Source organism: Schistocerca americana, chromosome 4 (assembly GCF_021461395.2).
Source record: "Schistocerca americana isolate TAMUIC-IGC-003095 chromosome 4, iqSchAmer2.1, whole genome shotgun sequence".
In the NCBI taxonomy this organism is placed as follows: Eukaryota; Metazoa; Arthropoda; class Insecta; order Orthoptera; family Acrididae; genus Schistocerca; species Schistocerca americana.
Genome location: NC_060122.1, coordinates 399,694,706 through 399,721,879, shown reverse-complemented (window position 1 = coordinate 399,721,879; position 27,174 = coordinate 399,694,706). Strand labels below are relative to the sequence as shown.

General features: G+C 44.5%; 1 protein-coding gene across 4 annotated transcripts in view; it reads right to left on the bottom strand.

Annotated features, from left to right (window-relative positions):
- LOC124612651 (SPARC-related modular calcium-binding protein 2) overlaps nucleotides 1-27,174 on the bottom strand; it is a 776,165-nt gene that overhangs the window by 205,960 nt on the left and 543,031 nt on the right. For all 4 annotated transcript variants that reach the window (XM_047140958.1, XM_047140959.1, XM_047140961.1 and 1 more), the window contains exon 3: nucleotides 3,459-3,680. In XM_047140958.1, coding sequence (XP_046996914.1) covers nucleotides 3,459-3,680 — 222 coding nt within the window. The remainder of the gene's footprint in view (nucleotides 1-3,458; nucleotides 3,681-27,174) is intronic.

Below are 27,174 nucleotides of genomic sequence, written 5' to 3'. Positions count from 1 at the left end.
AATAAAGCTCCTCAAAAAGGAGTCGCATGTGTTCAGATCCGGAGAATATGGCCGCCTATCGAGGTCCATGCCAGTGGCCTCCGGGTAACCCAGAGCAGAGTGCGGTACCCTGATTCGATGGGGTCGAGCTCCAACTTGCCTGGACCACATCCCGTCGAAATCAGCGTCACTTTGGATAATGTGGATGAAATCATCTTCCAAAACCATCACGTACTGTTCGGTAGTCACCGTGCCATCAGGGAATGTTGTTGTTGTTGTGGTCTTCAGTCCTGAGACTGGTTTGATGTAGCTCTCCATGCTAATCTATCCTGTGCAAGCTCCTTCATCTCCCAGTACCTACTGCAACCTACATCCTTCTGAATCTGCTTAGTGTGTTCATCTCTTGGTCTCACTCTACGATTTTTACCCTCCACGCTGCCCTCCAATACTAAATTGGCGATCCCTCGATGTCTCAAAACATGTCCTACCAACCGATCCCTTCTTCTAGTCAAGTTGTGCCACAAACTTCTCTTCACCCCAATCCTATTCAATACCTCCTCATTAGTTACGTGATCTACCCACCTAATCTTCAACATTCTTCTGTAGCACCACATTTCAAAAGCTTCTATTCTCTTCTTGTCCAAACTATTTATTGTCCACGTTTCACTTCCATACATGGCTACACTCCATACAAATACTTTCAGAAACGACTTTCTGACACTTAAATCTATGCTCGATGTTAACAAATTTCTCTTCTTCAGAAACGCTTTCCTTGCCATTGCCAGTCTACATTTTATATCCTCTCTACTTCGACCATCATCAGTTATTTTGCTCCCCAAATAGCAAAACTCCTTTACTACTTTAAGTGTCTCATTTCCTAATCTAATTCCCTCAGCACCACCCTACCATCAGGGAATATCGTACCGATTATTTCGTGCTGAACATTGCACACCACACAGTCACTCGTTGAGGGTGAAGAGACTTCTCGATAGCGAAATGCAGATTCTTCTTTCTTTCTTTCTTTCATTTGCGCCTTTGTCCCTCAATGGAGGCAGGGTCGGCGTGGTGACAACGGAATTGGCAAGGTTAATTGAAAGGGGTGACTGGATGCCCTTCCTGCCACCACCCCATATCCCCCAGGACGGAATCAGTGTACCCCAGCTGTCTGCATCTAGTGTAAACCATGAAATAGTGTGGAAGAGTAACTGAGGCGGGATGTGGGGACCAGCGCGGTATTCACCTACTGAGATGTGGAAAACCGCCTAAAAACTACATCCAGGCTGGCCGACACACCGGCCCACGTCGTTAATCCGCAGGGCGGATTGATCCGGGGCCGGCGCGCCTACCCGAGTCCAGGAAGCAACGCATTAGCGCTCTCGGCTAGCCTGGTGGGTTCGCGAAATGCAGATTCTCAGTCCCCCAAATGCGCCAATTCTGCTTATTGACGAACCCATCAAAATGAAAGTGGTCTTCGTCGCTAAACCAGACCCTACTAATTTCCATCATGCCCCGCGACCAACTGTGCAATATGAACGTCGCAAGGCAAACCGTTCACAAGTTATGACGATTTTATTTCATATGGTTCAATAACTGTCACTCTGTAACTAATCGACCACTTCCGCTTATCCTGGTGGCCAACAAGCTCCTGCGCAATGGTACATTGACTTGTTGACATTTTTATACTTATGCCCAACAGCTGGGAGTACTTGCGCATGATGAAAAGACTGAACAATCAATAATGCATACATGAGATTTCCATTGGAGGAAAATATCTCTGTGTCAGCTAAAAAACAGTAAAAGTTAATGTACATACACTACTGGCTATTAAAATAGTACACCATGAAGATGACGTGCTACAGACGCGAAATTTAACCGACGGCAAGAAGATGCTATGATATGCAAATGATTAGCTTTTTAGAGCATTCACACGAGGTTGGCGCCGGTGGCGACACCTGCAACGTGCTGACATGGGGAAAGTTTCCAACCGATTTCTCATACACAAACAGCAGTTGACCGGCGCTGCCTGGTGAAACGTTGTTGTGATGCCTCGTGTAAGGAGGAGAAATGCGTATCATCACGTTTCCGACTTTGATAAAGGTCGGATTGTAGCCTATCGCGATTGCGGTTTATCGTATCGAAAACATTGCTGCTCGCATTGGTCGAGATCCAATGACTGTTAGCACAGTATGGAATCGGTTGGTTCAGGAGGGTAATACGGAACACAGTGCTGGATCCCAATGGTCTCGTATCACTAGCAGTCGAGATGACAGGCATCTTATCCGCATGGCTGTAACGGATCGTGCAGCCACATCTCGATCACTGAGTCAACAGATGGGGCGTTTGCAAGACAACAACCATCTGCATGAACAGTTCGACGACGTTTGCAGCAGCATGGACTATGAACTCAGAGACTATGGCTGCGGTTACCGTTGACGCTGCATCACGGACAGGAGGGCCTGTGATGGTGTACTCAACGACGAACCTGGGTGACGAATGGCAAAATGTCATTTTTTCGGATGAATCTAGGTTCTGTTTACAGCATCATGATGGTCACATCCGTGTTTGGCGACATCGCGGTGAACGCACATTGGAAGCGTGTATTCGTCATCGCCATATTGGCGTATCACATGGCGTGATGGTATGGGCTGCCATTGGTTACACGTCTCGGTCACCTCTTGTTCGCATTGACGCACTTTGAACAGTGGACGTTACATTTCAGATGCGTTACGACCCGTGGCTCTACCCTGCATTCGATCCCTGCGAAATCCTACATAAGCAGGATAATGCACGACCGCATTACGGCCTTTCTGGATACAGAAAATGTTCGACTGCTGCCCTGGCCAGCACATTCTCCAGATCTCTCACCAACTGAAAACGTCTGGTCAGTGGTGGCCGAGCAACTGGCTCGTCACAATACGCCAGTCACTCTTGATGAACTGTGGTGTCGTGTTGAAGCTGCATGGGCAGCTGTACCTGTACACGCCATCCAAGCTCTGTTTGACTCAATGCCCAGGCGTATCAAGGCCGTTATTACGGCCAGAGGTGGTTGTTCTGGGTACTGATTTCTCAGGATGTATGCACCCAAATTGCGTGAAAATGTAATTACATGTCAGTTCTAGTATAATATATTTGTGCAATGAATACCCGTTTATCATCTGCATTTCTTCTTGGTGTAGCAATTTTAATGGCCAGTAGAGTAATTGTATCCAGTGAGTGTGAATCGGCTACAAACGAAAAATGGTGGCACTGCTGGTATGGCAAACTGATATTTACGATTACCGAGCAAATGCCGAAACATGACCGTTATTCAGAAGTAAAATAAAGGTATCGGTTTTAATCGGTCGGCTTTTTCTGTCCCCACATTGTATCTGCCGTCTCGTAATAACCGCTGTTCCCCTAAAACAAAAATTGTAACGCGTAGCGCCTGATGTTGAGGAAGTTAGCCGTGTTAGGTAGTGAGACAGAGGTGTGGGGCTGACCGTGTCCGCCGTCGCAGCGCGGCGGCCGCTCCTTGGGCTGCGTGGTGCCGGGCAGCAGGCGGCCGGCCGGCGTCACGCACCAGCAGTAGCCGGTGGCGTCGTGGCACTGCACGCGCGCGTACGTCCCGTCCGGCTCGCACCGGGGCACGAATGGCGCCGGCGTCTGCGGCGCGCGCGACAGCCCCAGCGCGAACTCGCGGTCGCTCCAGCACAGCCGCGCGTCTGCCGACACACAAGCGCACCGTCAGCATGCACACATCAGCACTCCAGACAAGTAATAGGTCCTCGCTTTTTACGATTTACATAAACCATCTGGTTGATGGTATTGACAGAGGCCTTAGACTGTTTGCCGATGATGCTGTAGTCTACAGGAAAGTAGTACCACAAGAAAGCTGTGAACAAATCAATGAGGATTTGCAGAAAATAAATGCATGGTGTAATCTCTCAATATTAGTAGGTGTAACCTACTGCGTATAACAAGGCGAAAATCCCCATTAATGTATGAGTACAATATAAATGATCAGTCTTTGGAAGCGGTAACATCAGTCAAGTATCTGGGTGTCACTATTCGAAATGATCTCAAATGGAATGATCAGATTACACAAGTAACGGGTAAGGCGGACTCTAGATTGCGGTTTATTGGTAGAATCCTGAAGCGATGCAGTCCTTCAACAAAGGAAATAGCTTACAATACGTTAGTTCGTTCAGTCTTGAAGTACTGTTCGTCTGTATGGGACCCTTACCAGTTGGGTCTGATTCAAGAGATTGACAAGGTCCAAAGAAGAGCGGCAAGATTCGTGACTGGTACATTTAGCCATCGCGAGAGCGTTACAAATCTCATTGAAAGTTTGAAGTGGGACACACTTGCATATAGACGACGCGCTAAACAGAAGGGGCTGCTCACTAAATTCCGAAATCCAATCTTCACCGAGGATGTAGAGCATATATTATTACCACCAACTTTCAAATCGCCTAATGATCATCATTCAAAGATAAGGGAAATTAGAGCTCGTACTGAGGCGTCCAAAAAGTCGTTTTTCCCTCGCTCGATCCGCGAGTGGAACAGAGCGGCGGAAATAGGACTTTGGCGCGAATTGTGCCCTCCGCCACACACTGCTTGGTGGATAGCGGAGATTTAGATGTGGAAATTAGTCCTTGTCAGGCCACGCCACTCTATTACGAGCAGCCGTGTTAGGCCGTTTGCAGATGATGCCGTCGTTTATCGTCTAGTAAAGTCATCAGACAATCAAAACAAACTGCAAAACGATTTAGAAAAGATTTATCGTCTAGTAAAGTCGTCAGAAGATCGAAACAAGTTGGAAAAAAATTTAGAAAAGATATCTGAATGGTGCGAAAATTGGCAATTGATCATAAATAATAAAAAGTTTGAGGTCATCCACATGAGTGCTAAAAGGAATCCATTAAACTTTGGTTACACGATAAATCAGTCAAATCTAAAGGCCGTAAATTTAACTAAATACCTAGGAAATACAGTTACGATCAACTTAAATTGGAAAGAACAGATAGCAAGTGTTTTGGTGTAGGAAAACCAAAGACTGCGTTTAATTGGCTGAGCGCTTAGAAAATTTAATAGAATTTTTATCCATTCTGGATTTGGAATACTGCGACTGTCTTGTTAAAGGTTTCAGGAATTACTGCAACCAATCGCCGTTTTTCCCTCAATCTTTATTTATTCATGACCGGTTTCGAATCGCCTGGTGATTTATCATTAGATGATACAACTTGGTTTGGAGTATTGTGGGGGTCGTGATCTGTGGCAAATATAGAGACGAAAAAGTGAGCACTGTACGTGGGAAGAATATTGAGATTGTAAGGTTAATTTGATGGTATTACTCACTGTTTTTATTCTTGTGGCAAGCACTGCTCTGGAAAACATAATGTATGCTTTCCAGTATCGTTAAATAGTACGCAACCGGCACTTTTCCACCGATGGCGACAAAACAAAAAATGTGCAACGAAAATCTCTGCCTCCACAAAACTCTTTGGTGATAACAACAGCCACATTCTTTGGTTTGTTTATATTTTGTAAAGTACGTGGGAGTCGCCATCGGTGGAAAAGTGCCATCCTTAAGTTCATCTACCTCGTAGTCACCGTTTTGATGTTAATTTTCTCACTGATCTTATTTGTGCTACCTCTCATTAGTTTCGTTTTTCTTCGACTCAGACCCAATCCGTATTCTGTGTTGATTAGACTGTTCACACCGTTCAATACGTTCTGGGGCTCTTCATCACGTTTACTGAAGATAGCAACGCCATCAGCACCTCTTATCATTGATACTTTTTCAGCATGAGTTTTAATCCCACTCTTGAAACTTTCTGAACTGCCGTCATTGCTTCTTTGATGTACGGACTGAATAGTAGTGGTGAAAGACTACATCTTGTCTTACACTTTTTGTAATCCGACTACTAATTTCGTAGTCTTCGATTCTTATTGTTTCCTTTAGGCTGTTTGCAATCTGTGTATTGCCGGTCTTTCTCTATGGCTTACACATATTTTCTTCAGAATTTCGAATGGCGGACGAGGCAAGGAGAGCATAAAAAAGGAGAGGGCATTCATGGCCAAAACGAGGCTACTAGTATCGGCCTTAATTTGAGGAAAGAATTTCTGAGAATGTACGTTTGGAGCACACCAATGTACGGAAGATGGACAACCAGGAAAAAAGAGAATCGAACCATCTGACACTTGGTGCTATAGAAAGATGTTGGAAATTAGATGGACTGTTAAGGATTGAGGTGGTTCTCGGCAGAATCGGCGAAGAAATGGACATATGTGGAACACTGGTAAAAAGAAGGGAATTGATCATAGCGCATCTGTTAAGACATCAAAGAAGAATTTCCACGGCACTAGTGCGAGCTGCAGTGGGTGTAGGGGAGGACAGAGATCGGAATACATAAAAACACAAACAAATAATTGAGGGCTCAGTGTGCGAGAACTATTTCCGCAATCAGTCTGATCTGAATTACGGAAACAAATAAACCACAAAAGAGACACTCTAGACTTAGAAACGGCATCAGGAAATTTCACTGACTTATTAAGTTATTTAGCTCTATAGCCCATCTACTAATCTTCAAAATGTCTTGTTAACATCATGAAAGGGGAATTTTTCAGATATAAATATCTTGGAAACGCTAGATTTGAGAGTAGTCTAAGAAAAGAGACAAAGATCACCAAGGCAAAATGTCCGAAACATCGCAAGGTGCAGGACAATGGTAGGTCAAACACAATGGGCATTAGAAATTAAATGTAAAACGAACAAGATCGACATAGTTCTAACAGCACTAAACAACTATGAAGTCTGCTCAGTCGCTTGTTAGCTATTTGCAAGTCTTTTCCTTCTAATTCGTTGACTAGTTCCCTATCAGTCTTATCCATATTGCTAAAGCGAGCTGAATCCGATGTTATTATCGAGTTAAAGATTTCCGAAAGCCATCTGTTTCCAATACACCACTCACAGCGACGCAAAAGACAGGAATAACAAAACGCACCGAGGCCTCTTGTTGCACAGTGTTCTGGCAAGGGCATGCAAGAACAAGTTTTCTGTTGTTACGAAATCTTCATTGTAAGTAAAACACGAACTGTGTATTTTCCTGTTGCCGACGTCGTACCTGAAAAATATCTGTTGGACTTACCGAACATTATACATGAATTACAACATGCGCTTATATTTTTCACGTCTTTTTCCTGCTGGATCCTAAACTTGGGAGGACGCTGGTCCACAAAGATTACCTCGTGTTTAAAAATACATTCAATTAGCTTTTCATGAAGTTAAGTGTTTACATATGTTTGCCAAGAATGAGGAGAAACGATACGATGCCCAAGATGAAAAACGAGAAAGAATAATTCACACTGTTGACTCGCTCTTGCTGCAGTTTGTGTGCCAAGATCTCAGTTAGCACCCTATTTCAGGTAATTACAGAAAATCAGTCATACTTCAACGAGATTAAGTTTTATTTCGGATAGGATTAATGGTAAAAAAAATGGTTCAAATGGCTCTGAGCACTATGGGACTTAACGTCTATGGACATCAGTCCCCTATAACTTAGAACTACTTAAACCTAACTAACCTAAGGACATCACACAACACCCAGTCATCACGAGGCAGAAAAAATCCCTGACCCCGCCGGGAATCTAACCCGGGAACCCGGGTGTGGGAAGCGAGAACGCTACCGTACGAATTAATGGTGAAACGATTTGTATAGATACACATCTAACACGTTTCTCCGGGTGTCTGTGGGACATTTAGCGTCCACATATCCTGCTACACATATGAAACCAAAATTTGCTTCCTCCGTCAGTGTTCTATTCACGAGATCGATGGATGTGGTTAAATGCTGTAATTCCCTCTACTTTTCTCCGTCAGTCGTGAGTGGAAAAGAATCAAACGAAAACAATATGAATATCACGGACGATCTGTCTGCCTCAAATTGCAAAATTCATAGCAGCAGTTTCCATACCAGAAATACTACCATGTGTCAACCTGATAGTTCCATTTGGTACTTAGGTACTTCCCATTTGATTAGTCACTTACATTTGACTTTTTCCATCTGCTGGAGTCGAACGCTTATTTTTCTAAGGCTGGAACAATTACGAGATGCTAGCGAAAGACATGCGTTGCTCCATTTTGACTTAGGCACAAGAATATGTTGCCCTTTGGGGAAAGCAGTATCATTAAAAGTACGTTTTTTTGGTAATTCTGATACCCTTATTCGAAACAATAACTATTATTTTTTTAGTTAGGTGCAAAAATAATTCATTTCGTTATTGTTTTATCTTAACTGCTTTTCTGCCAGTGCAACACTTACATGTGTGGCAGCTGATTTAACATCAGATGCAGTAATAAATTTTCCAATACCTTCAGGAACTCTTCAAGCTGTTTTATACAAGGTACTTTATTAATATATTCCTAAATTATATCATTTTTCACTACAGAGCATCAATTAAAAAAATTCAACTTTTTTGATGACTTATCACCCTGAAGAGATTTGAAGCATTGGTCTTTATCTCTTGTTACTTCTCCATGAATGTGTGTGTATGTGGGGGGGGGGGGGGGGAGGGGGGTGTTAGGGGGGATAGGGGTAAACTTACCAAAACTATTATTTGGTCGATTTCATGAAATATTTAGTCACATACCACAATAAAGAAAATCATTATCGAAAGTAAAATCTAACTGTAAATCTGCGGTTAGAATATTAAACTTCTTGACAAGGCCCTGACTTACACTGAAGCAGAGCCACAGTCTGGTTCACTGTTTGTAGCCCAAGTTTTTACTAATTACATGGTGAAGATTGGTACTTGTGGGAATGCTTTGTGATAGTATAACGTAGGTGCTAGTGCTACTCGCAAGAATTACTGAACTGCGAAGATGCATTTCAAGCTCTCACATGATCTGGAAAACTCTGGAAAAAAGACTTAATAACTTAGGAGGTAATGCAATGGACTGCAAGTAAAATATAGTCCAGCGGCAGAGGCCAAGGCGACAGGACGCGCCTGGAGCGGTGGCAGCAGTAGTAGGTGTCTGCTACACAGTAATTTAGTTTAGTTCGTTTTTTTCTTTACATACTTCCGCGAAGAAGTGAACTATACTTAGGTGTTTTACTGTGTGGACTAGTGTTTAGAAAATTATTCTAAGTTTTCGTTTTCGTGTAAATCTTAGTGCATATCCCTGTGTGAGGCTGCTTTCTCACGTAATTTCTCGCTGTCAGAAGCACCACGTCACGTTCCTACGTTTAAATGTTGTCTTACTACACAGAATATACACTGAAGCGCCAAAGAAACTGGTAAAGGCATGCGTATTCAAATACAGAGATACGTAAATAAGCAGAATACGGCGTTGCGGTCGCCAACGCCTATATAAGACACAACTGTCTGGCGCAGTAGTTAGTTCGGTTACTGCTCCGACAATGGCAGGTTATCAAGATTTAAGTGAGTTTGATCGTGGTGGCACGAGCGATGGGACACAGCATCTCCGAGGTACCGATGAAGTGGGGATTATCCTGTACGACCATTTCACGAGTGTATCGTGAATGTCAGGAATCTGGTAAAACATCAAATTTCCGACATCGCTGCAGCCGGAAAAAGATCCTGCAAGAACGGGACTAACGAGGGCTGAAGAGAATCGTTCAACGTGATAGAAGTGCAACCTTTCGGCAAATTGCTCCAGATTTCAATGCTGGGCCATCAACAAGTGTCAGCTTGCGTACCATTCAAGGAAATATCATCGATATGAGCTTTTGGAGCCGAAGGCCCACTCGTGTACCCTTGATGACTGCACGACACAAAAATTTAAGCCTCCCCTGGGCCCGTCAACACCGACATTAGACTGTTGATGACTGGAAACATGTTGCATGGTCGGAAGAGTCTCGTTTAAAATTGTAATGGGTGGATGAACGTGTATTGGTATGGAGACAACCTTATGAATCCATGGACCCTGTATGTCGTGAGGGGACTGTTCAAGCTGGTGGAGGCTTTGTAATGGTGTGGGGCGTGTGCAGTTCGAGTGATATGAGACCCTTGATACGTCTAGATACAGCTCTGACAGGTGACACGTACGTAAGCATGTCTGATCATCTGTATCCATTCATGTCCATTTTGCATTCCGACGGACTTGGGCAATTCCAGCAGGACTATGTGACATCCCACACGTCCAGAATTGCTACAGAGTGACTCCAGGAATACTATTCTGAGTTTAAACACTTCTGCTGCTCACCAAACTCCCCAGACAACATTAGCACTACTTCAAACATTAGTCGAGTCCTTGCCACGTCGTGATGGGGCACTTCTGCGTGCTCGCGGGGGCCATGCACGGTATTAGGCACGTGTACCAGTTTCTTTGGCTCTTCATTGTAGTTTAGTTGCACTGGAGTTATCATATTTATTTTCTGTGGTAGGTTTTGGGTAAGCGGAGTTTCCAGTAAACAGTAACTGTTGATATATCCATTTTCAATAGAGAAATTTATATCTGTTTTAAGATTTTGCGGATCTCGCGGTCTCTGCCTACAGTGAGAACGCTGCAGAGCATATTTTGGTGTTTGTGTATTCTCCTCCTTATATACTGCTTACGTTCGGATAATTTTCTCTTTTGCGGGGTCTGCTAGTATTTCCAAGTTCATCTTGACTACTTTGTTTGTATTTTTTGAGAGCTTGTATCAAGTGTTTGGACTTTCTTATATGAATAGGAACTGTGTTTGTTGTGAACGGACATAAGAATTGGTTGCTGTCTGTAAACAGATAGAAGCTGCGTTGGTCGTCGTCGACAGGATTCTGGAAAAGCTCAGAAGCTATGGAAACATCGGGATGCCGTTGACGAGATCTGCGAAACCTTTAGTGCCTTTGGAATCTCCCGGTGACCTAGTTGTTGCTGCGTTTTCCGATATGCAACATCTGACCGGTCTGTCTTCATTCGAGAGTGAGTGCAGACAGTGGTGGGTTCTAGTGTTACTGGGCGGAAGGCAAAAAGAGGGAACGGACTGCACGGCTGGCTCCTTACGCAGGTGCGAGGTGCTACCCAGGGTTGGTAAAACTTGTGAGCCAGGACGGGATGCCTCTGCTGTTGAGTCTGCGGCCAGTTTTCCTGCCCACTCCGAAGAAGTGCGGGGGGTTGGTGTGCTAGTCACTGGGAGCTCCATCGTTAGGCGGGTGATGTAGCCGGCCAAGGAAATAGCATGCAGGGCGGGAAAAGATGCCAGTGTGCACTTGGTATTGTTGCCGGACTACATGCAGGAGACCCTGCCGGCGGCTATCGATCGCACTGGGTGAAACCGACTGCAAATAGTGGCACACATCAGCCCGAATATGCCTGCTGCTTGGTTCTGAGGCAATCCTCGGCTCCTTTCGGTGGATGGCTGACTTGGTGAAGGGAACTAGCATCGCACGCGGGGTCTGATCTAATCTGTCAATTTGTAGCATTATACCCAGGGTCGATCGCGGTCCTCTGGAAGATCTACACCAGACGCTCAGACGACTCTGCAGTGGTATCGGATGCGAATTTTTCGACCTCCGCTGTTGGAAGAAGAACTGTAAGGTTCCCCTACGTATGTCAGGCGTGCACTAACGTCAGGAAGCGGCCACGAGAGGAGTGGAGTACGTGTTTTGTGCATTTTTTTTTTTTAATTGAGAACCCCCCATCCTCCTAGGGGTCAGAGACGAATCGTCTGCCGAAATCGAGGTTACGTCAACTACAAAGTTTCCAGAGAATGCTTGTCCTCGCAGATCGGATATAAAAAACGTTAATATTAATTAGTAAACTGCAGGTGTATCCAAGAAAAGATTCCAGAATTAGTAGCGCTTGTTGAAGGTTATAATGTCTAGATAGTATTAGGGACAGAAAGCCGGTTGAAACCGGAGGTGAATAGCAATGAAATCCTAAGTTCAGACTACAATATTTATCGTAAGGATAGGTTAGTCGTCAATGGTGGCGGCGTATTAATTGCTGTAAGGAACTAGATAATGTTAGCGAGGTTATCACGGATCCCGAACGTGAATTGATCTGGGTGAACTTAAGCATCGAAAGTCGATCACAAATGCCAGTCAGATGCTCTTATAGACCGCCTGGGTCAGGAGCTGTAGTGTTAAAAGCTTCATAGAGAAATTACAGAATATTGTTAATAATGTGGTGATTTGGGGGGGGGGGGGGGGAGAGAGGAGAGTGACTTCAACTTGCCCGGTAAAGATTGGGAGAGTCATGCTATCAAAACTGGTGCCAGAGGGTTCGTGTAACATTATTCTGAATGTTTACTCCGAAAATTACTTTGAGCAGAACCAACTCGTGAAGAAAATGTCTTACACGTCCTAACAGACCTGAATTTATCGAATAAGTTAAAGTAGAGGAAGATATCAGTGATCGTAAGGCTGTGATAGCAACTATGGCTACAGATTTTACGAGCAATATTAAGAAAGATAGAAAGACATTTTTGCTTAGCAAGAGTGACAGGATACCAATTGTACAGTGTCTGCGTAGTCAGCATGAAATGAGGAAGAAGATGTAGAGCACAAATGGAAAAAAAATCAAAAGATTCGTTCAGTATGCTTTAGATAAGTATGTTCCAAGCAGGGTCATAAGGGAAGGGAAAGAATCAACGTGGTTTCATAGCCGTGTTAGAAAACTGCTCCGTAAGCAATCTTAAGGAAATGTAACTCATCCACGAAGGAAGTGGTTTACAAGACTATTGTTCGACCGATACTTGAGTACTGTTCATCGATATGGGGTTCTTACCAAGTACGGCTGATACAAGAGATAGAAAAGGTCCAACGAAGAGCGGCGCGGTTCGTCAGAGGATCTATTGGCCGATGCGAGAGCGTTACCGGAATGCTCAACAAACCTGATCGACAGACACTGCAAGAGAGGCGTTGTGCATCACGGAGAGGTTTACGATTGAAATTTCGAGAGAGTTCTTTCCGGAAATAGACGGATAACATATTAATTACTTCCACATACATCTCACGTAATTACCAAGACGATAAAATTAGAGCCAATACAGAGGATTACCGACAATCTTTCTTCCCAAGTGCTACTCGCGAGTGGAACAGGAGAGTGGGGATCAGTTAGTGGTACCAGAAGTGCCCTCTGCCACATACCATTAGAAGCTTGACGGGTCTGACGTAGATGTAGGTATTTATGACCGGGTATTGAATTTAACTGAAACAGTGCGCATAAGAGACGTTCACTGAAAGTGAAACTCCTCTGACGTGATATCCAGACCAACACATAATGTGACCACATAATCACAGTGGACTGATTAATTTCACTTTTACTCACAATAATAACTTTTTAAAAATAGCTAATGGAGACCAAACCATGAGATTCTATATGAAGTAGAAAATACACAACAATTAACGGTTAGAATGAGAAAATAATAAAAACCCGCTGACGATGGCGAAATTATCATCGTAACTAGCCCAGGAACAGTAAATGAACAGTTTGCGTCAAAAAAGACCGAAAGTCTCATACAGTTTTCCTGTTGACATGAACTAACCGGAAGGACAGCTGAGAAGCACAATGATTTACAGAAATCACGGAAGACTTAAATCAAGGTTACCGCACAGCAAGGAAATAGTTCCTAAAAAAATATTTTAATTTCTAATATAAATTAAAGTATTACTAAGTCTTTTCTGAAAGTGTTGGTTTTGTCTGGATTAGTCCACGTTTCATTCTGGACATGTGGGGTGTCGCATTGTCCTGCTGGAACTGCCCAAGTCCGTCGGAATGGATACAGGTGATCAGACAGGATGCTAATGACGTGCCACCTGTCAGTCGTATCTAGACGTATCAGGGGTCCCATATCACTCCATTTGCACACGCCCCACACCATTACAGAGCCTCCGCCAGATGGAACAATCCTCTTCTGGCATGCAAGGCCCATGGATTCACGAGGTTGTCTACATACCCGTACACGTCCATCGGCTCGATACAATTTGAAACGAGACCTGTCCGACCAGGCAACATGTTTCCAGTCATCAACAGTCCAATTTCGGTGTTGACCGGCCCAGGCGAGGCGTAAAGCTTTGTATCGTGCAGTCATCAAGGGCACACGAGTGGGCCTTCGGCTCCGAAAGCACAATTCGATGATGTTTTGTTGAATGGTTCGCACGCTGACACTTGCTGATGGACCAGCACTGAATCTCCAGCAATTTGCGCCAAGGTTGCACTTCTGTCATCTTGAACGATTCTCTTCAGTTGTCGTTAGTCCCGTTCTTGCAGGATCTTTTTGCGGCCGCAGCGTTGTAGGAGATTTGATGTTTTACCGGATTCCTGATATTCATGGTACATTCGTGAAATGGTCGTACAGGAAAATTCCCATTTCAATGCTACCTCGGAGATACTGGGTCCCACCTCTCGTGCGCCGACTACAACACCACGTTCAAACTCACTTATATCCGGATAACCTGGCATTGTAGCAGTAGTAACCGATCTAACAACTGCGCCAGACACTTGTTGTCTTATATAGGCGTTGCCGACCGCAGCGCTGTAGTCTGTCTGTTTACATATCTCTATATTTGAATACGCATGCCTATACCAGTTTCTTTGGCCCTTTAGTGTAGACGACAATGCGCGACCGCATCGTCCAGCGCAGGCGGAGGAGCTCTCTTGGAAAGAGACGATATATCGGCGAAGAAATTGGCCTAGCCGTTCCCTCGATTTAAATCTCATCGAACACATGTTGAATCCGTTGGGAAGACGTAATGCAGCTCGGCCACATGTACCGATGACGTCCAGCAGTTGTCAGCCGCACTGGTGGAGGTGTGGAACGCTATACCAGAGGAACACCTTACCAACCACGTTGCAGATCCCTCATTGCCGTTACAAACACTAATAAGAACCATGTACTGCCTTTTTTTAATATTCAGGTGATCATCATAAACCGCGGCGAGCTCAGTGCAACTACTATATTTGAATGGAAGTTTCATTCCTGTTCGCCTCATTGCTTATTTCTTTCAGTTACCTGCTGTACTATAGTGCAGCAATCCTTGTTACGTGTGGTCCAAGTTTCATCGAGCTTTGTTATTTGGCAGTGACACATCATACTTAAAGTACTTTCGCCCTTGAGTATTGCACACCAGTGTCTTTTGCGAACAATGTATGAAAAGAAGTAATCGCTTATCGTGGCATAATATATGCTTTGTTAAACTATTATCGCCAGTCCTCCGCTTGTTTCGTTGTTCAACAGCATGGTTCAAAGCTAGTTCATAAAGCAGAAGCGTGAAAGCCTGTGGCACAGCGACGTGTTCGCAGGTGTCGTGGCGTAGCCTCCAAAAGGTAACATTAAAGGACGTAAATACTACTGATTATGCGATGGCAAATCACGGCGTAAAAACGACGCGTCGTCTCGTTAAGGTTTGGAAACGCAATAATGCGTCCAGTTTAAACACAAGCGAAGTTTCACTGACAGCCACGCAACGTGTAATTTCCCGCGTGTTGTTGCTCGCTGCTTGATCGTGAGAGTTACAGAGCCTCGTCATTATCTCATTGCGAATGGAGATGAGAGCAGCAAAAATAAAAGATGCGAAAAACAAACCACGCGTCAAGCTGCTGCCAGCGGTATGCTGGGTGCAAAATTTCGATTCTGCCAAGGAGTACTTTTCTTACAGCAGAACGATATGACTGTTTCGAAGAGAAGACGTCAAATAAATCAATGGTATTGCTAATGTCACAGATTCATGAATTATCCCGCTATTTTCTAGATGCCTAGAGCACTTCCGTGACCAGTTTTTCCTCCGATCATCCATGGTCTACTTCGCCGGCCGAAGTGGCCGTGCGGTTAAAGGCGCTGCAGTCTGGAACCGCAAGACCGCTACGGTCGCAGGTTCGAATCCTGCCTCGGGCATGGATGTTTGTGATGTCCTTAGGTTAATTAGGTTTAACTAGTTCTAAGTTCTAGGGGACAAATAACCTCAGCAGTTGAGTCCCATAGTGCTCAGAGCCATTTGAACCATGGTCTACTTCTTTCGAGAAAGCTGTTTACAAGTGGTGAGAATAGTCAACACTTGTACGCATTAATACATGCACACAAGAAGAAATAATTTTTAGACGCATTTAGCAAGCTATACGTGGTACGACAATAAAGTAATGAGACTGATGTGAAAAAAAATGTTGCTTACTGTTTTAGTCAAGTTTAGTGTTGTCTCCTTCAAAGTCGTTCCCTTCTGATTGCACACACTTTTTCCAGCGCTTTTGCCATTGATGGTAACATTTCTGGAACTCATCTTCTGTAATATCCTCCAAGACCCTCGTCACAGATTTTTGGACATCTTATGTTGTTTGAAAATGGTGTCCCTTGACCGTCGTTTTGACTCTTGGAAATAGAAAAAAGTCGCACGGAGCGATAACCAACTTTCATCACCAGTGATAACACGGCTCAACAATACTGGATTGATTTCCGTTTGCTCTAACAGATCGGCTGCCACATTTTTCCGTGTTTCTCGCTGTTGTGGTGTGAGATTTTTGGGAATCATTTTTGCACAAATCTTTCTCATACCAATATCTTATGTTATTATTAGACGAACTGTTTCTCGATTGGTGTTCAGTTCTTCTGCAATCATTTTCACGGATAATCTTCGATCAGATCGTACGAGTTCACGCACCCTGGCCAAGTTGACATCCGTCCGTGAGGTTGAAGGTCGTCCACTGCGGTCTTCATCTTCAACGTTCGTTCTGCCTTCACTAAACATTTTATGCCAACGAAACACTTGAGCTCTTGACATAACTTCCTCTCCGAAAGCCTTCTGAAGCTTACTGTAAGTTGGTGTCACGTTTTCACCCAATTTAACGCAAAAAGAAATGGTATACCATTGCGCAATATTGTGCACTTCCATTTCCGTGACGAGAGACACAAACACGTGTTAACTTATTACAGCACAACTCACGACTGACCAGTTGCATCGATGTGCCACTTGGACAAGAAGCAGCTTATAGCCCAAGGTCAAAGATCTTGTGCCTATGCAAGCCTGCAGGGTTGCCGCATCTTGCAAAGAAAATCAGTCTCATTACTTTATTGTCGCACCTCGTACTTATTATTTTTACTCTCACATTTTCAATAATATTTAAAATTTTATTTTTAGATTTCAGTTCTGTAACTGGTGCGCTACACCTTTAATAATAATGCGAAAAACTGAAAAAATCCGTTTCATAATTGTATAGTTCATGCCTATACTTCCTAAAGTTATGTAAGTCCGTGGATGCAACCACTCTCTTTGGAATTCTAAAAGAACTAAGTCTTAAGGGAGAAGTCAGTAGAATGGTGTACACCATCCTGTATAACATCAAACCCATAGTAAAGTTTAGAGCACAAGTTTTAGAGATTTTCTCGATCAACACAGAAGTGACACAAAAATACGGTATTTCGTGTATATTATTTAACTGTGTCCTGTAAAAAATTATTAAAGAATGGTTCTCTACTAGCAAACACCGGATTAAGCTTGAGGATCAAAGCAGACAACCCGTGCTTGTCGTTTCCCTATGACCTGACCTCACTGGTGAACAACGTGCAAGATGCTTCAATGCAACTCGAAACGCTGCATTTAACAGCATTGGAGACAGGTTTATCGAGCTACGACGGATAGACCAAATTCATTAAAAATATTACAGACACTCCTAGATCGCCAATATTTTGCGCTACGAAAACCAAGAAATACCTCGAAGAATGGATCTCAAATGATATCAGTGAAACGGTAGCTCTGGAACAAAGGAAAATAAAACTAGGTAGGGCATACTACCCTTGCAGAAAAATGTACGCCTCGAAACACCTAGCGTTCAAAATGGTTCAAATGGCTCTGAGCACTATGCGACTTAATATATGAGGTCATCAGTCGCCTAGAACTTAGAACTAATTAAACCTAACTAACCTAAGGGCATCACACACATCCATGCCCGAGGCAGGATTCGAACCTGCGACCGTAGCGGTCGCTCGGTTCCAGACTGTAGCGCCTAGAACCGCACGGCCACTCCGGCCGGCTGAAACACCTAGCGGTGAATATCAAATTAAGACATTGTCACACAGCAGTCCGACCGTCAGTTTTCTATGCAGCAGAATGTCTGTCCCTATCAAAGAAGATCCCAACGAGACTCCTCGACTTAGAAAACTCCTTCAAAAGACAATGGCACCGAGGATCCTACCAGAAGGGAAGGATGGTGCAAACCTAATCGTTAGCTCTACCAACACCAAGAAAACCTCGCTGATGCCATCAGGAGAAGACGACAAGATTTCTATTGGCACCCCCCCCCCCACCCCTTAGGCTGTCCTATATAATCTTCAAAGTAACCAACAAGGGAAAATCCAATGGATCCCTGTGGATCAAGCAAATAGAGAAAGACCTTGCAGAACTTCATATTACACGAGATATAATAACTAAAGGGGGTTACTATCTTTTAGCTATTCACAACCAGACCCTTCTTAACGTCACTTACAGACGACAGTGACACCAGGAAATGGTCCGAGGTAAATGACGTAATACTGAGTTGACAGGAAAGCTCTAGGTACCAACAAGAAGGCAAGAACAAATGAAGTGGCAGACGAGAACAGCACAACTAAAGTACCATGCTTCACTTGTGGCCCAGACAAGTTAATAAACTGTGTTTGAGGATCTTAGAGAAAACTGATAGGTCACACTTGACGAAGGCAGAACCAGCTTTCATCAGAAAACACACCAGACCTCCACCCAGCCTTCCAATGAGCTCTCGCTTGACATCACTGAAGTCGCAAATGGTGGTGGTGTGGGGTCAGTGGAATGCACACCACAGGACTTCTGGCTCAGAGCTGTCCTTGAAGTAGCCGATTTGTAGCAGTTCGTTGTGTCACTATGGCGCCAACTGGTGCTCAGATTGCTGCTGCAGATGCAGTAGTGCCACGTGACCATCCGGAATCCGGTTGCCCTGCGACCGTACATTCCCACGACCACCGCTGCCAGCAATCACGTACAGTGGCTACATTCCTGCCAAGTCTTTCTGCAGTATCGCAGAATGAATATCCAGCTGCTAGTAACCCTGTTATACGACCTCATTCAAAGTCAGTGAGCTGCTGATAATAGCGTCTTTGTCGCCTTAAAGGCGTCCTTGACTAACATCAACTCACAACGCCCTTTCTTAAAGATAATTAACGCACGTACGTTGCAGCGTATATTTAAAGCAAACCTGATTTGCATCCTCATAGTGGTACTACTGACGCCACTCTTTTGTTGCTGGCGTGAAATTTGAATACACGTAATATTTCGGATGTAGAAACATGCCTACCAAGTTTCGTTTTTTGTCACACGATTCCTTCTCAGTGTTGCGATTTGTTTTGGTCAGTGTATACACCATGATACTGTCATTTGGAAGTTCCTTTTGCAATTAATTTCTATATGAAGGATATTTTGGCTGATTAGGGGTCACCGCTGCATAATCTCTTCCCTTACCTTCGTATGAAATGTGTAACTTGTCAATCCACTGATACCTAATTTTGGCCTCAATCGCACGGAGATAGTTTACCGAACTTTATTCATATGCAGTACACAGTTTTCTTAGTTCAGGCATTGACTTCTTCACTGCCATTAATTCCACTGTGACCACTGTCCACGCCGAAAATGGTTTTGTTCTGCACTGAAAGTCGCTACGCTTCTTCTAAGATGCGGTACACTAGGTAATTGACTTGTGTTGTTGTTACTGTGGCGCTTTACTATCATTAGCGCCATTCGCGAGTCTGGTAATATAATCGTGTTGTCCAAGAGAGATTTGGTGCAACTGACTCCCTCTGGAAGTTCAGCTATAACGATGGATGCTGCTGCCAGAAGTTTGATCTCGACTTACCGTCGCGTCACAAATTTTAAGTATGCCCTGTCTACCCCAACGGAGTTTTTGGTCAATAAACACAGAAGAGCCACAACACTGCCTAACGATAGAAGGATTACCGTTTGGTGGAGCTGCGGACAAGTGACGGAGTAAGGAAAACATATAAGCGGAGGAGAGGCGAATGAGGAATCATTCCAGCGACGATATGAGCCGAAAGTGGGAAGATCTTTCGACAATTGGAAGGTTCTTATGACCGGGCGCCTGCCACGAGCATCTCGGAAAAGACGAAGCTGGTCGGCTGCTTGCAAGCTACTGTCCTGAGCATCTGACGAAAGTTGCTGAGGGAAAGTGAATTGGCGTCCAGGTGTTGGACGTCGACCCCGCATCACAGGTGGGACGCTTGCTCTCTCTGTAAAGGACGGCCGGCCGTCGTGGCCGAGCGGTTCTAGGCGCTACAGTCCGGAGCCACGTAGCTGCTACGGTCGCAGGTTCGAATCCTACCTCGGGCATGGATGTGTATGATGTCCTTAGGTTAGTTAGGTTTAAGTAGTCCTAACAAGGGGACCTCCCCATCGCACCCCCCTCAGATTTAGTTATAAGTTGGCACAGTGGATAGGCCTTGAAAAACTGAACACAGATCAATCGAGAAAACAGGAAGAAGTTGTGTGGAACTATGAAAAAAGAAGCAAAATAAACAAACTGAGTAGTCCATGTCCAACATAGACAACATCAAGCGCAGTATGAGCTCGGGAGCGCCGTGGTCACGTGGTTAGCGTCAGCAGCTGCGGAACGAGAAGTCATCCCTCAAGTGAAAATTTTAATATCTTTATTTTCGCAAAGCTATGATCTGTCCGTTCATTCATTGACGTCTCTGTTCACTGTAATAAGTTTAGTGTCTGTGTTTTGCGACCGCAGCGCAAAGCTGTGCGATTAGTAGACGAAAGGACGTGCCTCTCCAATGGGAACCGAAAACATTTGATCGCAAGGTCATAGGTCAGCCGATTCCTCCACAGGAAAACACGTCTGATATATTCTATACGACACTGGTGACTGCATGTGCTCCACATGACAGGAATATGTTGTCGACCCACCTAACTTGTACACTTGGCGAATGGGTAAAAAGATTCTTCTATCTTTCCCGATTTAGGTTTTCTTGTGGATGTGATAATCACTCCCAAAAAAGTGATGAAAATATAAGTGTGTGTCACATAAACTGCAACAAATGAATGCAACAGTTTCACAGTCGTACAGTTTTCCCTGTGCTCTGTCAAAACATATGTTTTTTACGTTTTCAAATTTTTCCATGTGTAGACCGTCAAATCCTGCATATGTCCAAGCAAATCTGGACATGTCCTGGAATTTTGGAGAGCGAAGTTGATTATGTGTGAGTGCCTGAACTTTGATAAATGCGTGAAAATAAAAAATTAAACTTTTGACTCGAGGGTCGACTTGAACCAAGGACCTCTCGTTCCGCAAGTGCTCACGCTAACCATGGAACCACGGCGCTCCTGAACTCAGACTTTCCTTGATGTTGCCTATCTTTCACATGGACTACTCAGTTTTTATATTTTGCATTTTTTTTCATAGTTCCACACAACTTCTTCCTGTTTTCTCGATTGATCTGTGTTCAGTTTTTCAAGGCCTATCCACTGTGCCAACTTATAACTAAATCTGAGGGGGGTGCGATGGGGAGGTTCCCTTGTAAGTTCTAGGGGACTGATGACCTCAGAAGTTAAGTCCCATAGTGCTCAAAGCCATTTGAACCATTTTTTTGTAAAGCACGACAGGCGGCGATCTGTTGCAGATCTGACGAAGAATACAATGTCGGTGCAGGCACAAGTGTTTTGGGAGCTCACAGTTCAGCTCTCTGAAGCAGACGATCCTTGCGTGTTCCCAAGTTCCCCCAACGATGTAATTAATCACAGCTTCAGTGGACACGCGATCATCGAGACAGGACCGTGCGTGCAAAGGTGTCACCTGCGCGGCATTGTCCATCACGTGCTAGAGAAGTATGTGCCTGGCAAAAATATAGGGGAGGGAAAGGATCCACCTTGGTACAAGGTTGCTGATAAAGCAGAGAATTTTGCACAGCCGTTTTAAATGTATTCACTGCCCCGATGACAAATAGAAAATATGCGAAATGAACGCAGCTGTCAAAAGGTCAATGAGAGACTCTTTTAACGAATTTGAAAGCAATATTTTATCTGCACATTCTAAAAATAACCCCAAAAAGTTTGGTCGTACGTAAAATCTATGAACGCTACTAATAATTCAATACCTTCTCTTGCTGACAGTACGGGTAATGTAACGGATGATGATAAACAGAAGGTCGAAATTCTAAACCTAGCTTTCAAAAACTCGTTTACGGTAGACCACTGCAGCACCATTCCCCCTTTCAGCTATCTAACAAACGCAAGGATGGCTGACATAGTGTTTAATGTATCTGGGATTGTACAACAGCTAAGATCCTTAGACACCAGGAAGGCATCTGGCCCAGACGGTATCCCCGTAAGATCATATGTTGACTAAGCTACAAATATAGCACCATTCTTATCCATCATCTATCAGAGATCATTGGAACAGCGGAAAGTTCCAAGGGACTGGAAGAAGACCCAGGCCATAGCAATATATAAAAAGGGTAGAAAATCGGATGCACATAATTACGGGCCAATTTCACTGACATCGATTTGTTGTAGAATCATGGAACATATTTTGTGTTCAGACAAATTGACCTTTCTAGATTCTGAGAAGCTCATCTGCAGAAACCAGCATGGTTTTAGAAAACAGCGGTCATGCGAGACACAGATGGCCCTCTTTGTGCTTGATATACAACAGGCTCTAGATACCGGCTCCCAGGTTGATACCATATTTCTCGACATTCGAAAGGCGTTCGACTCGGTTCCACACTGTCGCTTGCTCCAAAAAGTGGGCGCTCACAGTCTATCCATGACATATGCGGTTGGATAGAAAGTTTTATAACAGACAGAGAGCAGTATGTCGTCCTGAACGGGGTGACTTCAACAGAAACAATCGTAACTTCAGGTGTGCCCCAGGGCAGCCTAATAGGTCCGCTGCTTTTTACGATTTACATAAACGATCTGGTTGATGATATTAACAGCGGGATTAGACTGTTTGCCGATGATGCTGTAGTCTACAGGAAAGTAGTATTACACAAAAGGTGTGATCAAATCAATGAGGGCTTGCAGAAAATAAATGCGTGGTGTAATGACTGGCAGTTATCTCTCAATATTAGTAAGTGTAACCTACTGCGTATAACAAGGCGAAAATCCCCGTTAATGTATGAGTACAAAATAAATGATCAGTTTTTGGAAGCGGTAACGTCAGTCAAGTATCTGGGTGTGACTATTCGAAATGATCTCAAATGGAATGATCAGATTACACAAGTAACGAGAAAGGCGAACTCTAGATTGCGGTGTATTGGTAGAATCATGAAGCGATTCAGTCATTCAACAAAGGAAATTGCTTTCAATACATTAGTTCGTCCAGTCTTAGAGTATTGTTCGTCTGTATGGGACCCTTGCCAGTTGGGTCTAATTCAAGAGATTGAGAAGGTCCAAAGAAGGATTCGTGACGGGTACATTTAGCCATCGCGAGAACGTTACATATATCATAGAAAGTTTGAAGTGGGACATGTTTGCAGCCGGCTGTTGTGGCCGAGCGGTTCTAGGCGCTTCAGTTGGGAACCGCGCTGCTGCTACGATCGCAGGTTCGAATCCTGCCTCGGGCATGGATGTTTGTGATGTCCTTAGGTTAGTTACGTTTAAGTAGTTCTAAGTCTAGGGGACTGATGACCTCAGATGCTAAGTCCCATAGTGCTCAGAGCCATTTGAACCATTTTTTGAACACATTTGCAGATAGACGACGCGCTAAATGGAAGGGGCTGCTTACTAAATTCCGAAATCCGATCTTCGCCGAGGCTGTAGAGATTATATTGTTACCACCAACATTCAAATCGCGAAATGATCACCATTAAAATATAAGGGAAATTAGAGCTCGCATTGAGGCGTTCGGAAATAAGAGCTCGCATTGAGGCGTTCAGATAGTCGTTTTTCCCTCGCGTGATCCGCGAGTGGAACAGAGGGGAGGGGGGGGAGGGGGGGGGGAAATATGAGTTTAGCGCGAATTGTGCCCTCTGCCACACACCGCTTGGTGGCTAGCGTAGTATGTATGTAGATGTAGGTGAATCACATGTCCTATTAGACCAAGTTGACTGATCGTGTTCGGATACGCTGGCATTCTGGCGGACGACTGCGTGAAACATGCATTACGCCACGGTCGTACATGATGAGTATTATGGTTGGTTGGTTGGTTTGTGGGAAGAGACCAAAAAGCGAGGTCATCTGTCTCATCGGATTAGGGAAGGACGGGGAAGGAAGTCGGCCGTGCCCTTTCAGAGGAACCATCCCGGCGTTTGCCTGCAGCGATTTAGGAAAATCACGGAAAACCTAAATCAGGATGGCCGGACGCGGGATTGAAACGTCGTCCTCCCGAATGCGAGTCCAGTGTGCTAACCACTGCGCCACCTCGCTCGGTCGATGAGTATTATGGTATGAGTCACATTCACCTGCGCTTCCATGGGACATGTGAGAGTAAGCGAATACATCATGACAACTGTGGACTCCATGAACGTTATTGCGGATGACCTGCATCTGCTCATGCATGATATCTTCCCCGATGGCGATGGCATCTTCTAGCAGAGATGTAAGAAGGCCAGACAGAATCTAGCGCTTTGAGGAGCACGGTAGTGAACTCATAGCGTCGCCCTGGTCACCAGCTTCGCATCATGTGAACCCGATGGAGTACATCTGGGGCGTATTGGCTCCAGCTTTGCCTCAACGAAGTGTGACGGACGGACGTACGGCCACGGACAAAGTACAGTTAAACATAAATATGATTTTCTCTTGCGTCAAATGCTACTGACGATATGAACAAACACTGTTACGTTGTGCACAGTCTATTGTCCGTGGCCGTCGCAGATTCTACAAGAACCAAGGGACACAGGGCCATTCATTAAGTAAAATAATAATCATCATCACTCTGATCTGAAGCGTGCCAGTTGTTATCTCTGCTTGTCGTTCCGTGCCTCGCAAAGATGTCGTGGTACACTCGATTCCAGAAATAGTTGGTTTGATTCTTGGTACTGGAAGAAAACTTCCCCACCATTATTTGGCTGGAAATACGAGGAGAGGAGATGGCGGCAGTAACTGATCACCGAACTTTGCATCGATCCCCATGGTTATATTGTCCGCAGCCTCTCATGGGGCTATGGTATGAGGGGAGTTCATGAAGTGATTTACAGGGTATTATGGCAGGCCAAGTAACATTTACTGAATGCTGCACTACACTGGAAAGTGACGCAGGTACAGGACACCATTTTTCAACATAGATCTAAGTCTCTCTGAACAATGATCGGAACGATCTACCAGTTGGTTCATCCCTCGACGATAGAAATCCATTCCTTCTTCACGGAGTCACTTAAGAACCTCTCTGTGTACGTCCGCATCGTGGGAAAATGTGCGATTTTTGCGAATCAGTTCCTCGACTGTCTGGGCACTGCCGTCTGTGTGGTCGATATCGATGGCCTTCCTTCCCGATCAGCCTCGGCCTCGTAAGTGCGGCCTTTGGTGAAATTGTTGATAGCATTTCACTGTGGTTGGACGGGAAACTGCATTCGGTACACACAACGCCACAATTTCACGATGAATCTATGCGTAATTTGGACGTTTTGCCAAAAAAGAATCGTAATGTCCCGCGTACTTGAACTATGGGGTAAGATTACAGATATTGCGCCGTTTCACTAGCACACTGTGATTTACCTGTTCTCTGCACCGCAGTAGAACTGTGTCTGCAGGAAACCCAGAACATGCACACTTCTGACAATGCACTACTCTTTTTCCGCAATGGCTTTAGCGTGGGGCGACATGTGTAGCTCAAAATCCGATGTCCGCTCGTTTATAGCATTGTTAAGGGCGGTCACTGCGTGCCAGTGGGTTGCTATTTCCGGTGGCGCTACGCAAGGGCAGTAGCCTATGTGCAGATTCTCAGTTATCAACGACACAAACTTGACAGTGTAACTTGACACATTCTCATCACAGTCACCTACACGCTACATGTACGCTGTTTTTCCTTTTTTATTTATTAACTTTTTATTTGTGACCGGGTATGATCCATTTAGTCGGCTTCTGGTACATGACATGCTACAAATTAGAATGAGTAACACTTATTTTAGTAAATAAAAGACATACTGAATCACACACGCACACACACACACACACACACACACACACACACACACAGAGAGAGAGAGAGAGAGAGAGAGAGAGAGATATTCGGATTTAGGTTGTGATATGTTCGATAAGCCTGCCATCATTGGCGATGATGTGACGCAGACGAATAGCGAAATTCTGCATGAGCCGCTGAAGTGTCGGAACATCGATGCTGTCGATGACCTCCTGAATGACTGTTTTCAGCTCAGCAATGGTTTTGGCGTTATTGCTGTACACCTTGTGTTCAACATACCTCCACAAAAAAGGAGTCGTATGTGTTGAGGTCGGAGAATATGGCGGCCAATCGACGTCAATGCCAGTGGCGTCTGGGGACCTCAGAGCCAGAATGCTGTCCCCAAAGTGCTCTCCCTTCGATGGGGTCGAGCTCCGTCTTGCATGAACCACATCGTGTCGAAATCAGCCTCACTTTGGATAATGGGGATGAAACCATCTTCCAAAACTTTCGTGTACCGTTCAGTAGTCACCGTGCCATTAAGGAATGTTGCACAGATTTTTCCGTCACTGGACATCGTGCACCACACAGTCGCCCGTTGAGGGTGAAGATATTTTTCGATCAAGAAATGCGGATCCTCAGTCCCCCAAATGCGCCAATTTTGCTTGTTGGCGAACAGATTCAAGTAAACGTGGTCTTCGTCAGAAAACCAAACAACAATGCGCATACTAATTCCCATCATGCCTGGCGGCCAACCGTGCAGTTTGAACGTCTTTACGCAAACCGTTCAAAAGTTACGACGATTTTATTTCATATAGTTCAATATCTGACACCTTGTGCATTGGTTGTAAACTTAGTCATTAAATCATAGTGCGTTCCGTCGTTAAAAAGTTATGTACACACATCAAAAAAGTTTTGCATCACCTCGGTTCCGAGAGTTCTGTAACCTGTACAAAAAACTGGAGTGGAGATCAACATAAACATCATTTCCGCCCTTTTTATTGGTCATTAAAACCACACATTGCATGTTGTACCCCACCACACAGCGAGACCTTCAGAGGTGATGGTCCAGATTGCTGTACACACCTCTAATACCCAGTAGCTCGTCCTCTTGCATTGATGCATGCCTGTATTCGTCGTGGCATATTACCCACAAGTTCATCAAGGCGCTATTGGTACCGATTGTCCCACTCCTC